Below are 19,854 nucleotides of genomic sequence, written 5' to 3' on the forward strand. Positions count from 1 at the left end.
GGATCTCATTGATAGCATTTTTAAGTTCTGCCAATTCAGCTTTCATTTCTGCCCTTAGAGACTCTATGTTGCCATTAATTGATTTCTCCATTCTAGCTATTGTCTTCACAATTGCTAGCCTGAATTCCATCTCCGACATCTTGGTTATATCTGCATCCATTTGTAAATCTGCAGCATAAGTCATAATCTCTGAGTCTTTTCTATTTTGGGGGCTCCTCCTCCTAGTCATTCTGTTGATGGGTGTTTGAGGGAATGTAAGAGTCCAAATTATTGACCAGAACCCAAGTAAGATGCACCCGTTTTCTTGGGACCTTTGGGTTGCTGGCCTCTAGTTTTCCCAGCCTGTCTTCTGGGGGAGGGGCCTGCCACCCTGTTGCTCAGGCAACCCTGTTTGGGCGGAGTTGCCCTGCGCCCCTGTGGCGGGGGATGGGCTCAGCGAGAATCAGTTTTGGGGGCTTTTGTTCTCTGGCGGCTTTCCCTGGCGGCTTTCCGCGTCTCTTCTGTGAGTCAGAGCAGAAGAGACTGTTTCCAACCCTCTGCCTCAGAGCAGAGAGATCGCAGTCTGTTCTTCAGTGAGCTCTGCAGGCCACACTGTCTCCGTTTCTGTCCGTGCTGCTATAAACTGCAGTGGCCTGGGTTGTGCGCCCCTCCTCAGCGCCCCCAGTCCTGTCTCCAGGTCGGGGCATGTTTCTGCCCTTTGTGCTTCTAAAACTGCCAGCTGCTCCCAGTTTGCCCACGTGACCCTGCCGCTCTGGGTTTCCGCCCCGGGGGCCACCCTAAAGTCCTTTCCCCGCAGCTACCGGTCTGCGAGTTTTTGCCCTGTCCCCAGCGCACAAGGCTGTCGCTCACCAGCGGTGTAGGATCCCCACAGCCAGGCACCCTCCCGCTGCCATTTGTCCTCCGATATCTGCCCGTGGAATCACGGCTCCCCGCTTCCTACCTCGAAACCAACTGCCTGCGATATTCTGTTTGTAGACATCCAGATCTTCTTACATCTCAGGCTGGTTTTGTGGGTGCTCAGAGTGGTCTGGTAGATATCCAGCTCAATTCTGGGGACCAGTTGAAATAGGGTCCCCTACTGCTCCGCCATCTTTCCCTGTCCCCCCATATCTTTACTTTTTATAGGTCTATTCAGATTTTCTATATCTTCTCAAGTCAGTTTTGGTGTTTTTGTCTTTCTAGGAATTTCTCCATTCCATCTAGGTTATCTAATTTGTTGATAGATAATTGTTTGTAGCATTCCTTTATCATCTCTTATTTCTGTAAAGTTGGCAAATAATATCCCCAGATATTTTTCTGATTCTAGTAAGTTGAGTCATCTCCCTTTTTTTGTTGGTCTGACAAAAGTCTTGCCAATTTTGTTGATTCTTTCAAAGACCAAATTTTTGGTTTTGTGACTTTTTCTATTGATTTTCTATTCTCTAACTTATTTCCACTCTAATCTTTATTATTCATTCCTTCTGCTTGCTTTGGGTTTAGTTTGGTCTTCTTCAGTTTGCTCTTCTAGTTTTTAAGTTGGAAGCTTAGATTACTTATTTGAAGTCTTTCTTCTTTTTTAAATGTAGGCATTCACAGCTATAAATTTCCCTGTAAGCATTCCTTTTTCTGAATGCCATAAATTTTGGTATTTTGTGTTTTCATTTTCATTCATCTCAAATGTATTTTATAATTTCCCTTCTGGTTTCTTCTTTGACTCATTTTTTACAAGTATATTTTTAAATTTCCACATATTTTTGACTTACCAATTTCTTTCTATTAATTTATAATTTCAACAGAATTGAAATTATTTTGTTTAATTTCAATCCTTTTCATTTTATTGGTGCTTGTTTAATGACCTAACATATGGTCTGTCCAGGGGAATGTGCCATGTACACCAGGGAGGAATATCTGTTCTGCTATTTTTGTTGGATGGAATGTTCAGTAGATGTCTGTTAAGTCTATTTGGTTATAGTGTTGTTCAAGTCTTCTATTTCCTTGTTGATTCTCTGCCTAGTTGTTCTATCCATTATTGAAAGTGGTGTATTGATGTCTCCAACAATTAATTTGAATTATCTATTTTTTCTTTCAATTCTATTCATTTCTGCTTTATATATTTTGATGGTCTCTTATTACATAATGTTTATAACTACTATATCTTTTTACTATGGTGAACATTTTATTAGTATGTAAAGTCCTTCTTTATCTCTTGAAAGCTTTTTTGATTTAAAGTTTATTTTGTCTGATATTAGTATGGTCACTTCAGCTCTTTTTTGTTACTATTTGCATGGTATATCTTTTTGCATCCTTTTACTTGCAACCCATTTTTGTCTTTGAATCTAAAGTGTGTCTTTTACTGATAATATATTGCTGGATCATGTGGGCTGGGTTTTTTTCCTTTTTAAATCCATTCAGCTAGTGTCTGCCTTTAGATTGAAGAGTTTAATCTGTTTATATTTAGTGTAATTACTGATAAGGTAGGAGTTATGTCTTTAATTTTGCTATTTTTTGATATGTCTTATGTCCTTTTTGTTATTCTATTCCTCAGTTATTGCCATTTTGTGTTAAATATTTTCTAGTGTGCTGTTTTAATTCCCTTGTTATTTCTTTTACCATATAATTTTCAGTTATTTTTTTAGTTGATACCTTGGGCGTCACAGTTAGCTTTTGCTATTTCAATCCCTTAGGTTTCAGTAAGGGCAATTATTCCCATGACATAAAGGCCTTGTTTTCTCTATTTGTTGAATGCCAAGTTATAGGTTCTGAGTATGAGCAAGTATTCCTAGGGTACCAAATCTTATCTCCTTTTCTTGCTATTTCTTGTTTCTGGGATCTGATTATTGGCAACTCTTCACTGGACAACAAGGCCTTATCTACTTTTTTGTTAGAACCAATTTTTCCAGGTTCTAAGGAAAAGCAATTTCTGTCACAACACCATGGGCTTGTGCCTTTGCTTCTTGGATCCAAGTTCTATAGGTTTTGTTTTTTTTTTTTTCCTTCCAAATTTTTATTTAAATTCTAGTTAGTTAACAAATACTGTAATACTGAAAAAAAAAAGCAAATAGTGTAATATTGATTTCAGGAGTAGAATTTAGTGATTCATCACTTACATGTAACACTCAGTGCTCATCATAACAAGTGCCCTCCTTGATAACCACCACCCATTTAGCCCATCCCCCACCCACTTCCCTCCATCAATCCTCAGTTTGTTCTCTATCATTAAGAGTCTATGGTTTGCTTTCCTCTCTCTCTCTCTTTCTTTTTTTTTTTTTCCCTTCCCATATGTTCATCTGTTTTGTTTCCTAAATTCCACACATGAGTGAAATCATATGGTATTTGTCTTTCTCTGACTGACTTATTTCACTTAGCATAATATACTCCAGGTCCATCCATGTCATTGTAAATGGCAAGATTTCATTCTCTTTGATGATTAATATTCCATCTTTACCCATTCATCAGTCAATGGACACCTGGGCTCTTTCCATAGTTTGGCTATTATTGATAATGCTACTATAAACATTGAGGTACATGTACCCCTTTGCAAATTCTGTAGGTTTTGAATATGAGCAACAACTGTGTCTTAGTATGGGCTGCTGTAACAAAAAACATCCTCTGTGGGGCGCCTGGGTGGCTCAGTTGGTTAAGCGACTGCCTTCGGCTCAGGTCATGATCCTGGAGTTCTGGATCGAGTCCCGCATCGGGCTCCCTGCTCGGCAGGGAGTCTGCTTCTCCCTCTGACCCTCCTCCCTCTCATGCTCTCTGTCTCTCATTCTCTCTGTCTCAGGTAAATAAATAAAATCTTTAAAAAACATCCTCTGCTTGTATGAACTGGATGGCTTATAGATGACAGAAATTTATTCTTCATAGTTCTAGAGGCTAGAAGTTGAAGACCAAGGTACTGGCAGATTCAGTGTCTGGTGAGGGCCCATTTCCTCATAGTTGGCTGTCTTTTCACTGTACCATCACATGGTGGAAGAGGCAAGGGAGCTCTGTGGGGTATCTTTTATTAGAGTACTAATCTCATTCATGAGGGCTCCAACCTCACAACCTAAGCATCTCCCAAATGCTCCATCTCCTAATACCATCACATTGGGTAATGGGAATACTTGCTCATACTCAGAACCTGTAACTTGGGATTCAGCACACAGAGAAAAGAAGGCCTTTATGCTTTGAGAGTAATTGCTCTTACTAAAAACCTAGAGATTGAATTAATTTCAACATATGAATTTTGGGGAGACATCAATATTTAGTCTTATAGCAAACATGGAGGGTTTTCTTTTTGCCCCCCCCTTCTTTTTAACTCTTTTACTCTTCTTGCAAATTTCTGTGTCTAGGATCCAATTCTGGACAAGTATTCCTTTGGCAAGAAAGCCTTATCTTCTCTTTGTGTTAGATCCAGAATGTGTAGGTTCTGAGGATGGGCAACTATACTCAGGACATCAAGACATTAAATCTTCTGTTTGGTAGAAAACTAATATATATGTTGTGAGAATGGGCAACTATTTCTAATTGCTCTGGCTTTTCCCTCACTGCTTCATCATTCAAAGGTCCCTAGAATATGAATAAGTGGAACAACTCCTGGGAGCAGCAGACCTTGCCCTTTTTACTTTTTTTACATCTCAGATCTCTAGGTTCCAAGTATGGGCAACAACTCCCACTACAATTGAACTTGTTCCCTCTTTGTTGGCTTATACATCTCTAGTTTCTGAATATGTGCACCTCTTTCAAGAGTTCCAAAACATCTTTCCACAGTTTGTTAGATCTCAAATTGGTAGGATTCAATTATGGATACTAACACCTCAGGGTACTAAGACCTCATTTCCTCTAACTGTTAGACACAAGGAAGGCTAACTAGTTTCAGGGCACCAAGGCCTTGTCCCTTCTACTTGTTATATAACAGTTCTTTCTGTTCCAAGTATGACTAACTCCTTGTCTCCTCTGCTTGTTGGATCCCATGTCTTGGTTCTGAATATGGGAAATGGCTTCCAGGTCAGCAAGGCCACTGCTTGTTGGATTAAACACCTCTAGTTTTCCAATATGTATACCTACTTCCAGGGCTTTAAAGCTTGTTTCCACTGATTGTTAAATCCCAGATGTGTAGTGTAAGTGCCTGACATTTAGCTTTTTTTCTTTTTATTGAAAGTGACTGACATTAAGCCTTCAACTACTAAGGCATCCATTTCAAAGATATACATCTTTTTTTTTTTTAAGATTTTATTTATTTATTTGACAGAGAAAGACACAGCGAGAGAGGGAACAGAAACGGGGAGTGGGAGAGGGAGAAGCAGACTCCCTGCCGAGCAGGGAGCCCCATGTGGGACTCGATCCCGGGACTCCAGGATCATGACCTGAGCCGAAGGCAGTCGCCCAACCAACTGAGCCACCCAGGCGCCCCATCAAAGATATACATCTTAAATAAACATATTGCCAGCTATGTGACACAGTACTAGCTACACAACTAGATAAAGAGCCAGGATGCCCTAGTCATGAAGTTCCCCTTTTAGAAAGCTCATAGTGACCCAGATAACTGAATGATTGAGTGACCCTGCTTTTCTTTTCCCATGCTTTAGTTCCTGCTCTTACATTTTAAATAGTGAACTTGTGAAACCCTAGGCACCCCACCTTCAATCCCAATAAAATCAGTACCCAGGTCTGCTTTCTCTCTCTCTCTCTACCTGTGACCTCTCTATAAAATCCTGGGCATGCAGTGTACCCTCCAGGACCTAGGAGTAATAAACCTTGTTTTTAAAATTTGCCCGATTGTTGTTGCTGAAGTGTTTTGCAATCATAATAAAAACCACAAGGGTCTGTCCAGCCACAACATTGGCTACAGTTGGAGACATGTCTGTGGGGGCTACCACAAGTAGTATGGGCCCATGTGAGTGCCCCAAGCATTCCTAGCTGACAGTATCACTTTATTATAGCTGAGACCAACACAAAACAAAATGTCTAGGATTCAAGTATGAGAACATACTTCGTAGGCACCCAGACCTTATACTATATACTTGTTGGATCCAAAGTCTCTAGGTTCAAAGTATAGACAAGTACTTTCAGGGTAGCTACTGTGTCTATACCAAGTATAGACAACGACTCACAGGCTGACCTCCTCTCTTGTTGGTACCAAAGTCTAGGTTCACAGCAGAGGTACAAACCCCAGTATGCAAAGACCTGGTCTCTTTTGCTTGTTGGATCTTAGGCCTGTGGGTTAAAAATATTGGCCATAATTTGAGACTAAGGTCTTCTGTGTTTTTGTATAGCAGGGTTTTAGGTTCCTAATAGGGGTTATTACTTCTAGCTTAACAAGCCCTATTCTATTCTGTTTGTTGGATCTCTGGTGTCTAGGAACCAATCTGAGCAATAAGGCCTGTGTCTTTTGTGTAGCATCCCAGGTCTCTATTCAAGTTTGGGAAAATACTCCCAGGACACCAAGACCTGGTCAAATCTCTTTGTTAAAAATAAGCTTCTACTGGGACCGCAGGCATTATCACCATGAGCCTCCTCAACAAGCCCAAGAGTGAGATGACCCCAGAGGAGCTGCAGAAGCGGGAAGAAGAAGAGTTCAACACAGGTCCGCTCTCTGTGCTCACGCAGTCAGTCAAGAACAACACCCAGGTGCTCATCAACTGCCGCAACAACAAGAAGCTCCTGGGCCGCGTGAAGGCCTTCGACAGGCACTGCAACATGGTGCTGGAGAATGTGAAGGAGATGTGGACCGAGGTCCCCAAGAGCGGCAAGGGCAAGAAGAAGTCCAAGCCAGTCAACAAGGACCGCTACATCTCCAAGATGTTCCTGCGCGGGGACTGGTCATCGTGGTCCTGCGGAACCCGCTCATCGCCGGCAAGTAGGGGCCTCCTCTCCACCATCAGATTTCCCGCCCTCATCCTGCGAAGACCTGCCCTTTGTAATGGGAATAATAAAGTCCTGTGTTTTTTCTACTGGCAAAAAAAAAAAAAAAAATAAGCTTCTAGCTTCTGAGTATGAGCCACTAATCTCCAACATTAAAACTTTAAAAAAAAAACTGCTTATTAGATTAGTAAGAGAAACCATGTCCAAGGTATGAAAGTATGTTTTTTTTTCCTTATTTGGATCCTAGGTCTCTAAGTTCTGGGTACAGACAGTGACTTTAAGCACATCATGACTTTTCTCCTCAGTTTATGGGATTCTAGGTAACTATGTCCTGAACATGGGCAACTACACTCAGGGCATCAGGATCTCACCTCCTTTGCTTGATAGATTCTGGATATCTATGTTCTGAGTATGGACACATATTCTCAGGGTGCCAAGGCCACATTTCCTCGCTTGTTGGAATCCTGGTCTCTAAGTTCAGATTATGAGAAACTATTCCCACAACAGCAGAAAGTTGCCTCCTTTGCTATTTGTTTTCCAGGTCTCTAAGTCTTGAGTACATATATCTTCTAAGGCACAGAATCTTGTCTCCTTGCTTTATGGTTCCAGTTTTCTAGGAAGCAGCAGAACTATTCCCAAGGCACAAAATTCTTGTGTTCCCCCAATTGTTGGATTCCAGGTATCTGTGTTTTGTTGGGGCAACTTCTTTCCTGGCAACAAAGTCTCACATGTTTTTCTTCTTGGACTCCAGGTCTTTAGATTGCAAAAATTGTTACATGCTCTTAGGGCACTAGATCTATTTTCCTCTGCTTGTCGGATATCATATCTTTAAATTCTGATTACGAGCAAATAATGTCTAGACACAGAGGCATAGGTTCCTCTGTTTGTTGGAGTCTAAATATCTAGGATCCTAGAATGAGTAACAACACCAAGGGCACCCATGACTTTGTCTTTTCTCCTTAACAGACTTTAGATCTCAATGATCTGAGCATAAGCAACTGTTCCCAAGGCACAAAGCCTCTGGCTCCTCTGCTTGAAGGAATTCAGGACTCTAGGTTCAGATTATTATTATTTTTTAAAGATTTTATTTATTTATTTATTTATTTATTTATTTATATTTGAGAAAGAGAGAGAGCATATGAGAGAGAGAGAGCAAGAGAGAGAGTGAGCATGAGCAGGGGGCAGGAGAAGGATAGAGGGAGATGCAGACTCCCCACTGAGCGGGGAGCCCGATGTGGGACTCGATCCCAGGACCTTGAGATCATGACCTGAGCTGAGGGCAGATGCTCAACTGACTGAGCCACCCAGTGCCCTCCAGGTTCAGATTATGAGCAACTATTCCCAGGGCGCCAAAAACTATATCCTCTATGTGTTCTCTAATTTCTTCTTCCTATGTATGAGAACCTACTCCTAAGACATCAAAGCCTTGTCTCTTCTTCCTGATGGATCTCATTTCTATGATTCAGAAAACTCTTTTAAGGGCATCAAGCTATCTCCTTTGTTTGTCACACTCTGGATCTCTGAGCTGAGTATGGACAGTTACTCCCAGGGTACCAAGGCCTTGTGTCCTCTCCTTGTTGGATTCTAGGTCCATATGTTTTCAATAATGGCAACTCCTCCCCAGGCAAGAAAGTCTCACATATTCTGTTTTGTGGGTCTCAGGTCTCTAGAATCTGAGAGTTGGCAAGTACACCTAGGACACAAAGTTTTCTTCTCTGCTTGTTAGATCTCAGGTTCTGATTATGGGAAAATATCCCAGCACTAAGGCATTGACCCCCCTGCCTTTTGGATTCCTAGTATATATTCTAGGGGTTGACCATTATTTGTAGGGCTCTGAATCTTTGTCTCCATTGCTTGTTTGATTTTATGAGCTGAGGTTCCAAGTATGGGTACCTATTTTCAGGGCACTGAGACCTTGTCTCCTCTGGTTATTGGATCAAAGTCTTTCTGCCCAGGGACTTAAGGCTCTGTCTCCTCTGCCTGATAGACACCAATCCCCAGGTTCTGATATGGTCTAATACCCCCAGGCACAAAGGCCATCTGTTGGTTAGATCTCAGGTCCTTGTTCCAACTATGGATAACTGTTATCAGGGCATTATAGCTGTTTCTACTGCTTGTTTGAATCAAGTTATTCAGGTTCAGATTATAAGGATCCTATATGTCTAGGTTCCATATAGGGTTACCTACCCCTAGGGTTTCAAGGTCCTGTCTCTTCTGCTTGTTGCATCCCTGGCCTCTAAGTTCTGGGAATGAGCTTCTACTCCATGGGCAACAAGGCCATGTTTCCTCTCCTTGGTAGATTTCAGACATCTAGGTTCTGAGTATGGCTAACTTCTCCAGGGGACACAGCCTTGTCCCCTCGGCTTGTTGGTCCTAGACTTAGGCTCCCAGCATAAGCAATTATTCTCTGTGCTCCAAATCTTATCAGATCTGGGTTCCCAGGTATCTATATTTCAAATATGGGCAACTACTTTTATGTCACAAACACTTTCTCACTCTATCATTGCTTTAGCTCTCATTTCTATTTGCATTTGATCCTAGAAATATTCTTGAGATTTTTGAACTTGGCTATATTTAGCATGTAATATCATTTCCATTATGTCTAGGTGTTTTTAGTGGTAGGGTTTTCTTTTCCTCAGAAAAGCTATTCCATCATATTTCCAACAATCAAATTTTGCTAAGTAACTAAAATAAATGTTTACACTCCAATTTTTTGTTCTGAAGTTTTATTTATTTTTAAGAATATAATTTTATCTTTGTATGTTTAGAGAATTAGAAAACACAGACAAGCATAACTAAGAGAATAATAACATTATTTCTCACTGCCCAAAGTTTATCATTATTAATCCCTTAGAATATACATTTCCAGAGCTTTTTCTATGCATGCACACACATACATATACTCTTTGTTAAGATGTTTCCATCCTATACGTTCTGTTTTGCAACTTGTTTTTTCCCCATCAGTGATATCTGCGTATTCAATATCAGTATATATTCACATAATTTAAAATCCAGATTTTATTCAGATTTCTCCCATCATCCTCCAAACAGCCTTGACATACAAATTGTCAAAAGTATCCAAGCCAGGATTCTGCATTTATATTTGGTCTCTTAAATTGCTTAACTATCTCTTAATTCTCTTTTTATCTGAGAACTTTTATTCATACCATTGACTTGTAGATGAGACTAGGTCAGATTCTTTTCTTTTGTTGAATTTAACATGTTCCTCTACTTCCTATTTTTTTAAAGATTTTATTTATTTATATGACAGAGAGAGATAACAAGAACACAAGCAGGGGGAGTGGGAGAGGGAGAAGCAGGCTTCCCGCTGAGCAGGGAGCCTGATGCGGGGCTCTATCCCAGGACCCTGGGACCATGACCTGAGCCAAAGGCAGACGCTTAATGACTTGAGCCACCCAGGCGCCCCTATTTCCAATGTTTTTAATAACTCAAAGGTAATAAGAGCCTAAAGATTTGGCTTAATGAAAACACTTTTTTAAAAACTAGAATGTATCATGGTGATATTGTGCATTTAATATTGTGTCAGAAGACTCAAAATATCTAGTTAACTCTTCATAAGTGGTACTAAGAGTGGCCACTGAATTAGGGTGATGTCAGTCAGGACAATTAAGGTTTTCCCCTTGTGACAAGGAAACCATCTGGGTGGTGTTGCTGTAGGAATGCCCAGTTCCTCTTTAACCGTTTACCTAATGCTTTAGCAGGAGGTGCCTGAGTCAATGTTATTAGAATTTACCAAACAATGAATGATTCCTTAAGTATGTCATTATGTCTATATTTACTATCTGGCTTGTTCTGGAAAGCATATCATCAGAATAGGTAGGGATATGCTGCAATAACAAACAACTCTTGAATCCTGATGACTAAAAATAAAGTTTAGTTCTTGGTCAAGCTTTATGTTAAATATGGGTTGGTGGTGAGACTTCAGCTCTCATCAACACTGAGGGACTTAGGATGATGGAAGCTCAAATTCAACACCTACTCCCATGATTGTCATGAAGAAGAGAATGCTAGAAGGTTTCACATTAGCAACTTACTGTTCCAGCTTGGAAATGACACACATCACTTCTAGCCACAACCACTGATACTACCTCACTTCAAGGGGAAATACAATCTTCTCGTGTGCCTGGAAAGGAAGGAGAGCTATCATTGGTACTACTACTGACTGATTATTGAATAAATTACTTTTTGCCTGACACCTGCCATACATTGTCTCCAACTGGCTGAACATACCAGGAGGTAAGTAGTGATATCCCTACTCCATAGACAAAGAAAGTGAGGTTAAAAGATTTCTACGAGGTCACATAGGATATATCAAACTCAGAATTCAAATCCAGGTCTTTGTGACTCTACAGCTCACGGAGGAAACTTTTGGTGGGATAGTGGGATGAAAATATCTTCTTCTGAGACTAAATAACTTGCCAAAACTCACATAGCTAGCAAGTGCAGAAACAAGATTTTACATAGGCAGTCTGATTGCAAGGATTTTCCCCTTAATCATTGTCTGGCTTTGCCTTAGCCTTTAATAAGAGAGATAAAGAAATTTTAACAGATATGTTATAAGTGCTTACCCAGCTCATACATTTTATTCAAACCTATAGCTTCTGCTGAAGGACTGGGTCCAAGTAAGTGTTTTGTAACACATGACTCTCTTCCTGGCTCTGGTAACTGACCCAAAGATGGACACTTCCTCGAGAGAGAGGGAATAGCCCTGGGAATAGCCAAAGAGATTTCCTCTCTTGGGAATCAGGAGTTGGGGTATGGGGTCAGGCAGATAGTGGTGGGCCTTTGAGCCATGTACAAACAGATGACAGCCAGAAAAATTTCTAAGGAAAGATCATTCCAAGTAGAGAGAATAGCAAATGCAAAGGCCCTGAGACAGGAACATGTTTGGCATGTTGGAGAAGTAGGAAGAAGACCAATGTATTTGAAGTGAATTGGGTGAAGAGGAAAGTAGAAGTAAGAACAGAGAAGGAGCCAGGAGTAGATCAGGCAGGGCCTCACCTTGGATATAATTTAAAGTATGATGAGAAGTCAGTGGAGGGTTTTGGTCAGTAAGAGAGATAATCTGAAACATATTTGAAAAGTATCATATTGGTTGCTTGGTGGAGAATGGATGATAAAGCACAGTTATGGAAGCAGGGGGTGCAGTTAGAAGGCTCTTGCATAGGTCCAGTTGAAAAATGAAGGTGTTTTGGTTCACATTATTGTAGAGGTGATGGGAAGTGGTCTAATTCAAGATAGAGCCAATAGGGTTTATTCTTGGATTGGATCTTGAAAGAAAGAAAGGAGTCAAGGGTGATTACAAAGTTTTTGGTGGTCTATTTACTGAGAGGAATAGGGCATGTGAAGGGGAGATTCTACATTCGGCTTTGGACCTATAAAATTTGAGATACATATTATTCTTCCAAGTGGGTCATCGGATGTAGGACTATGGAATTTAGAACTGGAGATCTATATATCTTATGTCCTCAATTCTGAGATACACATTTTCTGTATATCATTATCTCTGAAATCAGGATACATCCCATTATCATTGGTTGTCAGACAAGTGGCAGTTGTGACTTAGTTATGACATTTTCTTTTGACACCATTTAGTAAGATAAAGAAAATAATGGCATCAATGCATCTTGGATTTAATGAAAGATGTCAAACTCTGGAGTTATTAGCATATTGAAAGCCATCGATTAGATGACATTACCTGGGAGTGTTGATAAAGAAGAGAGCTGAGGAATAAGCTTGGGTCATTCCAATATAGCAAGGTCAGGAAAATAAGAAGCCTGATGAGGGATTTCCATCACATAGGAGGAAACTGGGAAAATGTGAAGAATATGTTTCAATTATGAAGTTGTGAGCAACTGTGAACATACTACTGGGAGTGTACATATGGTGAGAACTGATGACTTACATGAAATTTGCAAGAGAATTCCAGTGAAGTGGTAGGAACAAAGCCTGACTGTTGTGCTTTAAGTAAGAGTAAGGTGAAGTAGAGGTAGAAAGTGAGACCATTTGAAAAGGAATTTTGCTATTTAAAAAAATCAGAGAAGTAGGATGACTTCTGGAAGGATACGTGGAATTCAAAGGAACGTGTTTAAAACTAGGATCCTGGGCATATTTGTAAGTTGATAGAACAGATGCAGCAGAGAAGGAGTCATTCATGGAAGGGCGGAGGGGAGGTGAAGCAAGGACTGGACTAATACCTGAGTGGCATCATTGATAGGTGAGTGGGTGGATCCAGAGCACTAGTAGGGAGATTGTCTACCCATAAGATATGGGAAACTTTATCCACAGTAACAGAAGGGAAGGGGAAAACTGCAGACAGTTATGGTGGCAATTTTCATGGTGAGAACACTTTCATCAGTTAAGGTATTCCTGGCTGTGATAATATCTGCTTGTTAATTACTTCTAACCTCAATAAGTCTGGGGGTGGATGGACACAAGACTGGGTCAATGGTGCATGTATAATTTCCAGGACCTCCTTCCATCCTTCCACTTTGTTGCCCCCCTACCCCCAGCTGGCTGGCTTTTCTTTCTTAGGCCTGTTGTATCCTTGGTACCAGATGGCTGTGTGGCACCAGGGGAAGGGAAAGTAGATATGGAGTAGATATGCAGTTGTGTGTCTCAGGGGTTCAGCCACATACTAAGTGAGTGGAGTGGATTCACCCAGCATTGAGGTTTGCCAGGATAGTACAATGGAGAGAAAGAGGAATAAGTGATTAGAGATTATGGGCAGGCCATATGCTGGGCTGCAAAACAAAACTTGGCAAAAAAGGAAAGTGAGGATGTGAGACAAGACTTCTAGAGGGGTTGAAGTTTGTTTGCATAATTACTAGAGGAAGTGAACTAGAAAGATAAGATGCAGTGATCGAAGAGTCAGAGGCTCACAGTTGTGATCTTCAAGGTGATTTCATGAATGGAACAGACCATGGTGGTGAGTGGTTCAGGTGGAGCAGGAAGCAGGATGGTTAAAAGTAAGGCCATGAAGAACTGAGAGGCAGGGGCACTGACCGGGTGACTCCTGTGGTAGCAAAGGTCCTGAGAATGGGCCAGTGGTAGTGGTAAAAAGGTCATCAGTGGAGTGCTTAAATCTTCAGTGGACATGGAAAGTGATGGATAGTACCATGGGTTATTGCAATCAGGATCAGAGAGTGGTAAATCTGATGTCAAGTGTTTCAAAGAAGTTCAGTTTTGTTTTAAGTGAAATGGGAGGAATAATGGTCTAAAAGTGGCAGGGATCCACTTCATGTCCTAAGATGTATGCATGTGGAAGAATAAAAAGCCACTGCTTTCCATAGGAGACTATAGATTTTTCATTAGAACAGTAACATGATAAGAATATGCCTGTAAACAGTCAACAAAACTAAAATGCAACTTACCAAATTGGAGAAGATATTTGCAAATGACATTACAGATAAAGGGCTAGTATCCAAGATCTATAAAGAATTTATCAAACTCAACACCCAAAAAACAAAGAATCCAGTCAAGAAACGGGCAGAAGACACGAACAGACATTTCTCTAAAGAAGACTTACAAATGGCCAACAGACACATGAAAAAATGCTCCACATCCTTTGGCATCAGGGAAATACAAATCAAAACTGTAATGAGATAACACCTCACACCAGTCAGAATGGCTAAAATTAACAAGATGGGAAACAACAAATGTTGGTGAGCATGTGGAGAAAGGGAAATCTCTTACACAGTTGGTGGTAATGCAAGCTGGTACAGCCACTCTGGAAAACAGTATGTGGTTCCTCAAAAAGTTAAAAATAGAGCTACCTTAGGACCCAGCAATTGGACTCTAGGTATTTACCCCAAAGATACAAATGTAGTGATCCGAAGGGGCACCTGCACACCAATGTTCATAGCAGCAATGTCCACAATAGCCAAACTATGGAAAGAGCCCAGATGTCCATCAACAGATGAATGGGTAAAGATGTGCTATATATATATACATACACACAATGGAATATTACTCAGCCATCAGAAAGGATGAATACTTAACCATTTAACAATACATAACATGGATGGAACTGGAGGGTATTATGCGGAGTGAAATAAGTCAAACAGAGAAAGACAATTATCATATGGTTTCACTCATAGGTGTAATATAAGAAACAGCACAGAGGATCATAGGGGCAGGGAAGGAAAACTAAATGGGAAATCATCAGAGAGGGAGACAAACCATGAGAAACTCTTTTTTTTTTTTTTAAAGATTTTATTTATTTGAGAGAGAGTGCACACAGCAGGGGGAGGGGCAGAGGAAGAAAGAGAGAGAGGGAGAAGCAGACTTCCCACTGAGCAGGGAGCCCGATGCGGGGCTCGATCCCAGGACCCTGAGATCATGACCTGAGCTGAAGGCAGGCGCCTAACGCCTGAGCCACCCAGGCGCCCCCATGAGAGACTCTTAACTATAGGAAACAAACTGAGGATTGCTAGAGGAGAGGTGGGTGAGGGGATGGGATAATTGGGTGATGGCCACTAAGGTGGGCACGTGATGTGATGAGCACTCGGTGTTATATGTAACTGATAAATTATTGAACACTACATCTGAAACTAATGATGTACTATATGTTGGTTAATTGAATTTAAATAAAAAATTTAAAAAAAGAATATGCCTGTAAGTTCCACAGGGTTCAGGGGTGGGTGTTAAGGAATAGATGAGAAATAGGGACCTAAAGATAAAGATAAGAGTGGGGATAAGAAATAAGATTAGGAATATACAAAACTAAATTTACTCATGCTTTCTGGGTTGTTGTTGCCAGTGCTTTTGGTGCCATATTTAAGAAATCATTGCTAAATCCAATGTCATAAAGCTTGCCCTCCATGTATTCTTCTAAGAGTTTTATACTTGTAGGTCTTATGTTTAAGTTTGATCCATTTTGAGTTAATTTTTATATATGGTTAAAGGTAAGCATCCAACTTCATTTTGCATGTGGAAATTCAGCTTTCCAAGCACCATTTATTGAAAAGACCACCCTTTCACCATTGTATGGTGTTGGCACCCTTGGAAGAAATCAATTGACCAGATATATGAGTGTTTATTTCTGGGTTCTGGGTTTTATTCTATTGATCTACATGCCTATCCTTATGGAAGTACCACACTATTTTGTTTACCATAGTTTTGTAGTAAGTTTTATTATCAGAAAGTGTGAGTCCTCCAACTTTGTTCTTTTTCAAGACTGTTTTGGCTTGTATGTAGGTTTTTATAGATGTTCATTAGCAGGTTGAGGAGTTCCCTTCTCTTACTAGTTTGCTCAGAGTTTTTATGAGATGTTGATTTTGTCAAAAGCATTTTCTGCATCTATTGAGATGATCTCATGGTGAATTACATTTAGCTTTGAATGTTAAACCAATCTTGAATTCTTGGGATAAACCCCAGTTATGATGTATTATCGTTTCTAATGTTGCTGGAATCCATTTGCAGAAACTTGGCTAAGAATTTTTATATATAATGTTCATGAAAGATATTGGTCTTAAGTTTTCTTGCAATGTCTTTTTCTGGTTTTGTTATCAGGGTAATGCTGTGGTTATATAATGAAAATTTTCACTCCTCTTCAATTTTCTGGGAGAGTTTATATAGTATTGGTGCTCTTTCTTTGTTAAATATCTGGTAGAACCAGAATCTACCACAGAAACAATCTGGGCCTGGAGGTTTCTTTTTTGGAAGGTTTTTAACTGTGAATTCAAATTTTAAAGTAGGTATAGTCCTGTTCAGGTTATGTATTTTATTTGGTAGTGTACAACTTTTGTGGAATTAGTCCATTTCATATAAATTATCAAATTTGCATGTGCAGAATTTTCCTAGTATTATCTTACTCTGCTTTTGAAGATTTTATTTTTAAGTAATCTCTACATCCAGCTAGGGATGAAACTTAGAACCCTGAGATGAAGAATCACATGCTCTACTGACCTAGCCAGCCAGGTGCCCCTCCCTTACTCTCTTTTTGAAGTCTGTGGGGTCTTTAGTGATATCTTCTCTGGTATTCCAGATATTGGTAACCTGTGTGTTTTCTCTCTCTCTCTCTCTTTTTTTTTTTTTGGCAGGCTTATCAGATACCTTTTATCTTTTTTTTTAAAAGGATGTATTTATTTTAGAGAGAGAGAGCAGGGCGAGGCACAGAGGAAGAGAGAGAGAGACTCTTAAGCCGATTCCCTGCTGAGTGGGGAGCCTGATGTGGGGGTTCTATCTCTGGACCCTGAAATCTTGACCTGAGCCAAAATCAATAGTGGGATGTGTAACCACTGAGCTACCCAGGCGCCCTCTCCCTTTTATCTTTTCAAAGCACCAGCTTTTAGTTTCAATGTTTTTCTCTGTTGTTTTTCCATTTCTCTTTATTTCTGTTCCTGTCTTATTTCCTCCCTCTTCTTGCTTTAGATTTATTACTTTTCTTTTTCTAGTTTCTTGAAATGGAAGCTTACATCCTTGATTTTAGACCTTTCTTTTCTAAGAAAAGCAGTTAATGTTATAAAATTTCACGTTCATCACTGTTTCAGTTGCATCCCATAAATCGTTATATTTTTATTCAGTTCAAATAGTTCTATTTCCCTTGAGATTTCTTCTTTGACCTGTGGATTAACTAGAAGTGTACTGCTTAATTTCCAAGTGTTTGGAGATAGTCCTGCTATTTTTTTTTTTTTTTACTTTTGAGCGTGGAGCCCAAGGCGGGGTTTGAACTCACCACCCTGAGTTCAAGACCTGAGCCAAGATCAAGAGGCTTCATCCACTGAGCCACCCAGGCGCCCCCTGTTATCTTTTACTGATTTGTAGTTTAATTCCATTATGGTCAGAGAATATACTTTGTATGACTTCAATTGTTTAGAATTTCTTAAGATTTGTTTTATGATGGTACTAAAAGTTTCTGATTTCCTTCTCCAAGTCCCCTGCTACCAGCCGCTCCATAAATTCAGCCTAGGATTGCAGCTGCTTTCAGTGGGGCAGACAGGAGGCTCTAGCCGACTGGAGCCAACCTCGAGTCTCTTCTCCCCTGTACGCGTGCCCCTGGCACACACCCGAGCCACTCCGTGCTGAAGCACCTCAGTCACCTCACGTTCCACCCTGCCCGCAGGTTTTTCGCCAGCGCTGTGCGGAACCCGGGACTGGAGTGCCTGCATGAGGCGGAAATCCCGCCTCCCGGCGCCTGCGGTTGGCCCTGACCGCAAGGGGTGAACCCCAAGGAGGAAGATGAGCAGGATTGAACGAAGCAGGGGAGTAGGGAGGAAGGGCGAGAGGGCTCCTCTTCCCCATTGGCTGGTCCAGCGAGCAGCCTCGCTGTGATTGGCTGGCCAATGGGGGCGGTAGTCCCGAGTCGGCCCGCCTCTCCGGTCGCGAGAGATACCGGGATCACCAGCGCCGGCGGAGCCAGCGGTGGCTTGGAGGCTGTGTCCGCACGCCGCTGGAGTGAGGCGGCGGGGCCTTTGCGCGTCAGGTCCTCATCCCCGGGGGCAGCGAGGGCGGCCAGCCACTGGGGCAGTGCGGGTCGGAACCCAGGGCACGGTCGGGCTGGGGCGCGGCGGGCGTTGGGGCGGCCGCCGGACCTGGGCCTGCGCGGACCGCCCGCGGCGCGCGTCTCGGACTGTCTTTCCATTTCAAAGTGATTATTGTTTTGGATTTTTCCGCAGACGTGACTTTTGATTAATTTGTTTCACGCACCAGTACTGGTATGGGATAAAGTGGTAGATGCATGCTACTGTCATTTGTCGTTGAAATGTGGGCTTCCTGTCGTCTGTGTGTTTACCTTTTGGATTTAAGGGAAGGGGATGACATTGTGATTTGGTCTCTTGTGACCGTCCATTCTCAAGGTCTCGCAGACGTACAGAAACCAGGCGAATCCTGTGTGTGGCTCTTAACCTGTATTGGAAGTAGGCTTTTTCTTCCATCCTCCTCCCTGTCTCTCTCCATCTTTCTCTTCCTTTCTCCTCCTCTCCCTCCCCTCCCCCACCTGTTCTCCTCTCCCATCTTTCTGTTCTTTTTGCCGCATTAAACCTTGCGGGAGGGTCTTGGTACAATTCTGAAAAGCTTTAGGTCTTCCAACATTTATGTTCTACTTGCAGGATTGACAACTGGGAGGAAACTGGCGGAAAGATGCCCTCTGATTCTTTCTGCTTGGCTGCCCAGACTCGACTTGACTCCAAATGGTTGAAAACAGATATACAGGTGGGGTTTTGACATGCTTTTTTCTTGGTGTGTTCCTGCCTCCATATTTAAATTTCTGGTTACGGCTTTATATAGGATAAGTACGAGGATGCAGATCGGATCTTGCCTATTAGAGAAGCAGGTTTATTTCCTATAATTTAAAATGCACCTTTATTGTATCAGTTTTTATAGATTGTGGCTACATTTTAGTTGCAGTTATGTGTAAGTGCAAGAAACTTGAGATCTGTTTATGCAAACATTTTTTCTATTATTATTTTTAAGAGGTCTGTAGTATTCTTAACCTTGTTGACTGTTTCGTGATAGTTTTGAGATGTTCAGTTAATGAGGGGAAGAAATGACATGTAGTAATTTATTATGTCCTGCAGAAACTCACTCATTTTATGGGACCCTGTGTTTTTGTTTCTGGGGAGACAAGAGTTCAGTTGAGCTGTTTGTTTTTGTGACTGGTCTTTTAAGAGGAGTGCTCAGGTTTTCACATAAAGAATGCGTGGAAACAAAATGTTGGCCTTAGACTCTCTAATGTTTTAATAATGTAATTATAAGCTTGTCCAGAAATTATCAAATAAATAATAGCAGTAATCTTTCTATAGACTTTTTTTTTTTTTTTTTTTACCCCAAGTTAGTTTTCTTTGCAAATCGTTTGGAAAAACTACTTTTGTAACTCCATATTAACAGCAAAAAGAAGTGTCTGAAATATTTTGTAGTATATATGGCTTTTTTTCTCTTTCCTGAGGTTAACCATTTTAAGTATTTCTCAAGTAATCTCTGGTTTTCAATACAATCTTACATAGTGCATCACAGTTTATCAAGAGTCATATATTCTATAAGCACTTGATCTTAGATACTTGTAGTGAAGTA

At 41.0% G+C, this 19,854-nt stretch overlaps 1 protein-coding gene and 1 pseudogene across 6 annotated transcripts in view; both read left to right on the forward strand.

Annotated features, from left to right (window-relative positions):
- Nucleotides 1-6,447: 6,447 nt before the first annotated feature.
- LOC102729913 (small nuclear ribonucleoprotein Sm D2 pseudogene) lies at nt 6,448-6,911 on the forward strand (annotated as a pseudogene).
- Nucleotides 6,912-18,136: 11,225 nt separating this feature from the next.
- HERC2 (HECT and RLD domain containing E3 ubiquitin protein ligase 2) overlaps nt 18,137-19,854 on the forward strand; it is a 236,769-nt gene continuing 235,051 nt past the window's right edge. For 5 of the 6 annotated variants that reach the window (XR_014148742.1, XM_081831489.1, XM_081831490.1 and 2 more), the window contains exons 1-2: nt 18,137-18,268; nt 18,894-18,996. Coding sequence is in view for 5 of the 6 variants with exons in the window: in XM_081831489.1 (XP_081687615.1) it covers nt 18,925-18,996 (72 nt within the window). In the remaining variant the exon portion in view is untranslated. The other variant, XM_081831493.1, reaches the window with a different exon arrangement.

The sequence above is a fragment of the Leptonychotes weddellii genome, chromosome 9 (assembly GCF_054177405.1).
Source record: "Leptonychotes weddellii isolate Sample4059 chromosome 9, ASM5417740v2, whole genome shotgun sequence".
Taxonomy (NCBI): domain Eukaryota; kingdom Metazoa; phylum Chordata; class Mammalia; order Carnivora; family Phocidae; genus Leptonychotes; species Leptonychotes weddellii.